At 39.2% G+C, this 8,230-nt stretch overlaps 1 protein-coding gene across 9 annotated transcripts in view; it reads left to right on the top strand.

The window, feature by feature from the left end:
* The window catches only part of ELF1 (E74-like factor 1 (ets domain transcription factor)), a 131,424-nt gene that overhangs the window by 109,876 nt on the left and 13,318 nt on the right, over nt 1-8,230 (top strand). For all 9 annotated transcript variants that reach the window (XM_014549730.1, XM_014549732.1, XM_014549728.1 and 6 more), the window contains 2 exons: nt 4,844-4,951; nt 6,625-6,792. In XM_014549730.1, coding sequence (XP_014405216.1) covers nt 4,844-4,951; nt 6,625-6,792 — 276 coding nt within the window. The remainder of the gene's footprint in view (nt 1-4,843; nt 4,952-6,624; nt 6,793-8,230) is intronic.

Below are 8,230 nucleotides of genomic sequence, written 5' to 3'. Positions count from 1 at the left end.
TAGCGCTAAGAAGGGGAGCAAACATATTAAGAACAGTATGCCATATATGCCAGGTCCCTTGAAACATATGCTGTGCAGATGTTTCTTCCCTGCAGCGACTGTGTCAAGCAGCAAGGATAGACCGGCTTCCTGCAAACAAGTATTGGAAAGGTTGTGGAAAAAAGGGAACTCTCATTCACTGCTGGTGGGAATGTAAACTGGTACAATCACTATGGAAAGCAGTCTGGCGATTCCTGAAAAAACTGAGAATAGAGCTATCATATGACCCAGCAATCCCTCTTTTGGGTATATACCCGAGAAACTGGAAATCAAGTATTCACAAAGATATATGCACCCCTATGTTCATTGCGGCATTATTCATGGTGGTGAAGACAGGGAAACAACCAAAATGTCCTGCATAGTGCTCGCTTCTGCAACACATATACTAAAATTGGAACAATACAGAGGAGATTAGCATGGCCCCTGCGCAAGGATGATACCCAAATTCGTGAAACATTCCATATTTAATAAAAAGAAAGTCCTGTGATAGAGAACTGGATAAAGAGGATATGGTACATATACACAATGGAATACTTCTCAGCCATAAGAAAGGATGAAATACTGCCATTTGCAACAACATGGATGGACCTTGGGAATATTGTGCTAAGTGAAATAAGTCAGTCAGAAAATGCTAAGAACCATATGATTTCACTCATGTGGAATATAAAACTGAAACTTGTGAACACAAACAGTGTGGTGGTTGCCAGAGGAAGGGGGGGACGGGGGTCCTCATATTTGGTGATGGGAGAAATTTTGACTTTGATGGTGCAATATACAGGTCTTATAACATAGAAACCCACACCTGAAACCTATATGGTCATGTCCAATATCACTCCAATAAATTTAATTTAAAAATCTATTCAAGTTCTCTAGTGTTCCTTCTGTAGTAATTCGGAAATGTGACTGCTTGCTTTAAGAGGAAAACTTTAAAGCCTTTGAAAGAGGAAGACTCCATGAAGGGTTGAATTGCTCTTTGAAAAATCCAGGCTAGACTGAAATCCTTGCCTCTTTTTATATTGGCTATCTTCCTGTTCTTTGACCTCCATGTGACCTATAGATATTTGGGTTCATAGATAAAAGTGGAGGGAACCAAACCCACAAGGTTGGAACTTTGCAGTTACTTTTCTCATATTTGGAAGGAGCTTCTCTTCTGGCTTTGCAGGTTGTGGGGACTCGCAGCATTAGCCATTTTTTTACGGAAGAAAATATTCTTTGTTAGAAATTTTTTTCTAATTGAGAGGAGCTGAACTTCTTTGTATGCATCATTCAAGAATTATCCCAGCTCTCTGCTCCTTTAGCAGTTCATCCCTTCCATTCCATCATGGGATTCCTCCCTTGGGAAGGCAGTCAGCCAAATTAATCCTATATAATAATCCTATATAATAAAAGGCTAATATGCAAATAGACCAAACAAGGGAACAACTGAACACTCGGTTGCTATGACATGCGCTGACCACCAGGTGGTGCGCGGAACATAGTGGGTGTTGGCTGTGGCAGCATGGTGGAGCAGGTGAGCGGGGGCACCAGAACAAGGCGGGGCACCAGTCGCTGTCATCGGGGTGAGCCTTTGGTGGTTACTGAAAAGTCTTTGCTCCCGCATGCTGCAGACCCACCCTACACGCGCACCTGCTGCTGGCACCGGAGCTGCCGCTCACACCCACTATCTGCACTACCGCTGGCACCCACTGCCAGTGCCCGGCGCTGGTCCCGATCGGCGCCATTAGCGGGTTTGAAGGACTTCTCCACCTCCCCCTGCTCCTGAGGCAGCAGCCACTGCTTGCATCCACTGATGGCGCTGGCCCCACTAGCACCTGCTGCTCCCACCGGCCCCAGTTGCTCTGTGCTGTGAGCGGGGCTGGTGCTGTCAGCGCATGGGAGTGGCGGCGGCGGGAGCGGGTCTGCCAGCAGACAAGAGACCAGGGGTCATGGCAGGAGGGGCTGGGCAGGGGCATGGAGGATGGGCTGAGACGCGTCCCTGTGCCCACCACCACAGCCTCACAGCCCACAGTTCCTTTCAAGGTGCACGAATTCATGCACTGGGCCCCTAGTTGATGTATAAAAGCCAAGTTAACTAATCTGTTGTTAAGTAATTTTTAGCAATTGTGTATTTTGTTTTGTAATGGTATAGACTACTTACCTTGTTTTTAAAATTTTATTTTTTATCTTCAACTGAGGATATATTTTTTTAAAATATATTTTATTAATTTTTTACAGAGAGGAAGGGAGAGAGACAGAGAGTTAGAAACATCAATGAGAGAGAAACATTGATCAGCTGCCTCCTGCACATCACCCACTGGGGATGTGCCCGCAACCCAGGCACATGCCCTTGACCAGAATCGAACCTGGGACACTTCAGTCCGCAGGCCAACGCTCTATCCACTGAGCCAAACCGGTTTCGGCTGAGAATATATTTATTGATTTTATGAGAGAGAGAGATACATCAATATGAAAGAGAAACATTGATTGATTTCCTCCCATAGGCGCCCCTATCAGGGATTGAGCCCACAACCTAGATATGTGCACTGACCGGAATTAAACCCGCAATTTATTAGTGTACAGGTCGATGCTTCAACCAACTGAGCCACCTAGCCAAGGCTAATTTTCTTTAAATGAATAATACTTATTCTCATTCCCTTCTATTATTCTTGTTTTAATTTCTTTCTTTTCCTCTTAAAGTACTTATATTCTAGCTATTGTAAATGACTTAGTCTAAGCCCATCTTTTTAGGAAGCCGCCTTAACCTACAGCAATACAGAGTGCCCAAAAGTCAGTCTATTCTACACCATAAAATTAATCACTTATTTCCTTAGACAGTATCTGAGTATCAGTTACCAATAGAAAAGGAAAAGGTCATGTCTTAAACTATTGTATTTTCCACATTTCCTAACACAGTTAAGAGTGATAGGCATTCAATATTTTTCCCAGTTGAGAGTAAGTAAGCATTTTGTAGATTCTTGAAGATCTTCAATCTAAAGAAAATGGGAACTCTTTAACAACGATTTAGGGTAATAAGTATTATAATCTAATGAAAACGTAAGCTAAATTTTACAGAGCTACTAATTTCTTGGAAATCTGGTTATATTCTTAGTAATGAAAAAGAAAAGGATCTTGTTCTGGATTGAATAGGAATGGGAAGAGGACAATGTGTAAATATGTAATCTCTTTCATTTAATTGAGATAAAAGAACTTTTGCTCCTAGTACTGTTTATATTTATTATTTTACCCTTATGTAAAATTAAAAGGCTTATATTCATTGAGTTACATACTGTCAGTCCAACTCTGAATCTGAAAGTTCTGAATATAAATGTATATTCAAACTTTTAAAATTAACATGTAATTTTTATCACAATTATAGGGGGGGGGAAATTCAGCAAGTCAGTATAAGGGATTATGGATAATGACTATCACATTTAGGAAACTTGAATTTATCCATGAAAAAAAGGCATTTGTAGCTCTTTATTTAGTTTCTTGGTTCTGACTCTAGAGGTTAAGGGCTAAAAGCCATTCAGGGATTTATTGTGCAACTATTTTGGGCATCTGTCTGGGATGCGAGAAATGTCAGTTATCTAACATGTACTTGGATAAATTTTCACTTATATTTTAATATTTTTTAAAAATTAAGAAAAACACTTAAAATTAAGAAAAACTTAAGAAATTAATAGTGGGGTAATTAGTGTTCTACAGTACCCACTAGAGAAGAATGGTACCAGAATTACCATGATTTTAATAATGTGATTATGACTAAAACTTTTTGGAGATGGTGGCAATTCACTATAATTATAAAGGAATGAAAGAAGAGTCAGAGAATAACAGAGACCTAAGTTCATTCCAAGATTGTTGGAATCAGTGTCAGAGGTGAAAGGGACCTAATTTTATAGTATGGAGTCTGCAGAAACAAAATGCCTTACCCAGTGACATACTAGTTTAATAGCACACCTGGGATTTTTGCCTGTTCTCCTGAACCCTTTCTAATCAAGTCCAATGCCCATCTTATTTATTCTTTTAAAATTTTTTTCGCTTATTGATTTTAGAGAGGAAGGGAAAGAGAGAGAGACAGACAGACATTAATTTGTTGTTCCACTTATGCATTCATTGGTTGATTCTTGTATGTGACTAGGTTGGAACCTGTAACCTTGCGCATTGGGACAACACTCTAACCCACTGAGCTACCCGACCAGGTCCCTCGTCTTATTTATTTATTTTAAATATATTTTTATTGATTTCAGAGAGGAAGGGAGAGGGAGCGAGAGATAGAAACATCAATGATGAGAGAGACTCATCAATTAGCTGCCTCCTGCATGCCCCTTACGGGGGACTGAGCCTGCAATCCGGACATGTCCACTAACTGGGAATCGAACCTTGACCTCCTGGTTTATAGGTTGATGCTCATCCACTGAGCCACACCAGCCAAGCAAGAGAGAAACTTTGATTGGTTGCCTCCCAGACTTGCCTTGACCAGGGATTAAACCTGTAACCTCAGTTGTGCCCTGACCGAGAATTGAACTCGCAACAATTTTGGTGTGCCGGATGATGCTCCAACCAACTGAGCCACCCAGCCAGGGCTTGTTTCTTTTCACCCAAAAGCCTCACATCTTGCAGATTTTTTTTTTTACATCTTACAGATTTTTAAAAAAGAAATAGACAAGTATTTAATAGTTATATATAGATTTTATATGGTGAAGTAAATTGAGTATATAAGCCTAAGTATTAAGTGAATGTACCCTAGTTCAAGACATCAGAATCTATGGGTTATAGAGCTACAGGTAGCTTATACTAATTCTACTTTTCTTTCAATGTATTATAGTTGAAGCTTCCTGTCATAATGGGGATGAAACAATTGAAACTATTGAGGCTGCTGAGGCACTCCTCAATATGGATTCTCCTGACCCTATGCTGGATGAAAAACGAATAAGTGAGTGGTGATGTGTTATGATTGTTCATGTTTATAAACTTTGACAAGTTATTCTTGCTATCTCTATTAGGTGAAAAATATTTTTAAAAAAAACAGAGACCATGCTTAATACTTTTTTTGTCCCAAGGACATTTTAAGGTAAAGTACTGGTTGAGGCACCTTTGCAGAAGTGTTCAATTAAACAAGACTTTTTTCTTTTAATTTGTGAAGTAAGGCCTTTAGGAATAAAAAGTAATTTATATAGTTGTGAAATAGCAGATTATGCAGAATTTCTTCTCTTAACCTCATTGGTGAAAGTATTAGGAAGTTTAGGATCCAAGCTATTATTATTTATTGATCTCTATAGATATTCATTAGTGAATAGGCAAACATCCATTGAAAAGTTTTCTAACACTTCATGGCATAAAATTCATTGCCGCATTTGATCTGTTTTTATTTATTTATTGTGGGGGAAGCAAGGGAACAAGGAAAGTGAGTTTATTTGGAAAGCCAGCAAGCAAAGAAGATGGCGGACTAGGGTCCTAAAGAACCAACTTGAGAAAGTGCTGAATTTGGCTTCTTTTATTTCAAGGGAAGGGGAAAACCAAGGGGTGACTAATGACCACAGACATCAGGATGTCAGCAAGGGTCCGAGGGGAATGGTGAAACTTCAAATTCCGGTTGCCAAGTTCACATTCAGAGGTTCCTATAAATCTATTTTCTCAGTCAAGTTCTCCATCTGCCCCATTTTATGTCGCCACCTCTGCCACTCGACATTCTCTATGGTGTGTGGGTGGGCTCCTCATCCCACCACAAACAATCTGATCTATCTGCTTTTAAATTCATCTTCTCTTGGGCTTTTCTGACAAGAAAGTACTTAAATTCAAAACTAATTAATACTAAATCAATTCAAGATGTTTACTGGATATTCTCTATGCACACCAGTGCATTAGACAATAGTGTTTATACAAATGAACAGATATTGCTTCTTTCCTCAGTCTTACAATTTAATTTTGAAAACAGTTATTTATGCAAGTAACTACAAAAAACAAAAATAAAAGTCATGAGAGAGATAACAATGTTTTCTGGAAGGAGAGAGAACTCTAGCTGACAACTCCAGAGAAAGGCTTTATGGACGGAGAGCTTTGACCTTGGCTGTAAAGGACAAATAAGCTTTTAAAGGGTAGAGGAAACAGGAAAGGGTATTCAAAGTAGAAGGAGTGGGTTGAGCCAAACACACAGACCTATAAGAAAGAATCAGATGTAGATAAAAATGTTTTGGTATAGCTGAAGTGGAGATGAAATTGGAAAGGTAGGTTTGATCTAGACTGTGGGAAGCTTCACACGGCATGCTATGTCAATTTTCTTTTTAATTTTTGGTGTAAAGTTTTTATAGAGAAGAATAATATGGTGAGATCAGACTTGGGTTTCAGAAGATAACTTTAGTAGCACTGTGAAGAGTGGAAAAGAGAAGCGAGAGAGACTGGTGATAGGAAGTCAAGTAAGGGAGATATTGAAATAGTTTTGTCAAGCCTGTACTGGTGTAGGATATCTGATTTCAGGCAGAGGAAATAAAAAGCAGGGACTAGATTTAAAGATTTCATTTCTATTTTATTCTTTATAGAAACAGAAAATTATTTTATGAAATTATTTTGATTTGTAATACAAAGTTGATGATAATTTATTTCCATTAGATAATAATATTTTTAGTTCATCTGAAGATGACATTGTTGTTGCCCCAATCACCCATGTATCCGTCACATTAGATGGGATTCCTGAAGTGATGGAAACTCAGCAGGTTCAAGAGACATATGCACACTCACCAGGAGCCTCCTCACCAGAACAACCTAAGAGAAAGAAAGGTGAGTGGTTAATTCGTTTGGGGAAACAATAAAGTCTTGATGTGGAATCTAAATATAATGTTTGTTTAAGGATACTTCTAAACCAATTAAAACTTACATAAGAAATTGAGGGTACTAAATATAAACTAAGAGGTATTTCTTCACATTAGATTTCTTTTGTAAAAAGATTATTTTATACATTTAAAATATTTGGTCTATCTTACAGAAAAGCCTCAATCTTTTATCTAAACCCTTTTTCCACACTCAGAAAGAGCTTGGAGATAGGGGCAGGTCAGCTTACTCCCACAGGACATAGTTTGGAAACCACCAGCATAAATTCCAATATAAAATTCCAATGGGAAAAATACGAGTTGGACATCAGCAGGTAAGTAAATGAAGAAGAAAATGTTAGAATGTGTTAAAGGGAATTTTTAACTTTAGGTCCATTCTTACATTTTAAAGTCTAACACTCTTTCCATTTTATTTCATTCTTGATTCTGCTCCAATTTGTTTCATATTTTAAGTTTAATATCTTGGTTAATGGCATCACTACCAGCTACCAAGTAACCTAACTTCATGAAAAAGAAGGAAAAATTCCTAGAGCCAAAAATGAAGAGGAACCCGGCTGGTTCAGTGGTTGAGTGTCTACCTATGAAACAGGAGGTCATGGTTCAATTCCCGGTCAGGGCACATGTCTGGGTTGTGGGCTCGATCCCCAGTGGGGGGCATGCAGGAGCCAGCCAATCAGTGATTCTCTCTCAGCATTGATGTTTTTATCTCTCTTCTCCCTCTCCCTTCCTCTCTGAAATCAATAATTTATTTTAAAAAAATAAATTTATTTTTTAAAAAATTAAGAGGAAAATGAAAACAGTAAGAATGAGCTAGCACTGCCGCGGCTATGAAGGGCTGAGAAGGACATGTCAGTCTTGGTATTTAGGTGGATTGGGTTTTATTGCCCTTGTAGAGGCAGATGCTTAAGTCTTGGTCCAATGCAAGATGGGTCTGGGACAGAGACCTCAGCATGTAATTGGGGTCCTTGAAAGGCTGTACCCTCAAGAGAAAAACAATATACCCATTGGCACAGACAGATATCAAGGAAGCTATGGCTCTGAGTGAAGAAATTTTTCCTTCGAAAATTCATAATCCTAGGCTTGCCTTAACCTAAGTTTACTATTAGACTAGAGGCCTGGTGCATGAAATCCATGCACAGGTAGTGTCCCTAGGCCTGGCTGGCGATCAAGTTCCCCGCCTTCTCCTTCCCTTGCTCCCTCAGCGCCCCGCAGCTTCAACTGGTCACCTTCCATATTCCGTGCCACCCCCTGGTGGTCAGCACATGTCACAACAAGCAATTGAACGCCCGGTCAAACTCCTGAGGGGACACTTTGCATATTAGCCTTATATATATATATATGTGTGTGTGTGTGTATATATATATATATACATATATATATATATGTGT

The sequence above is a fragment of the Myotis brandtii genome, unplaced genomic scaffold, assembly GCF_000412655.1.
Source record: "Myotis brandtii unplaced genomic scaffold, ASM41265v1 scaffold569, whole genome shotgun sequence".
NCBI lineage: Eukaryota > Metazoa > Chordata > Mammalia > Chiroptera > Vespertilionidae > Myotis > Myotis brandtii.
This window is presented reverse-complemented; position numbering and strand designations above follow the sequence as displayed.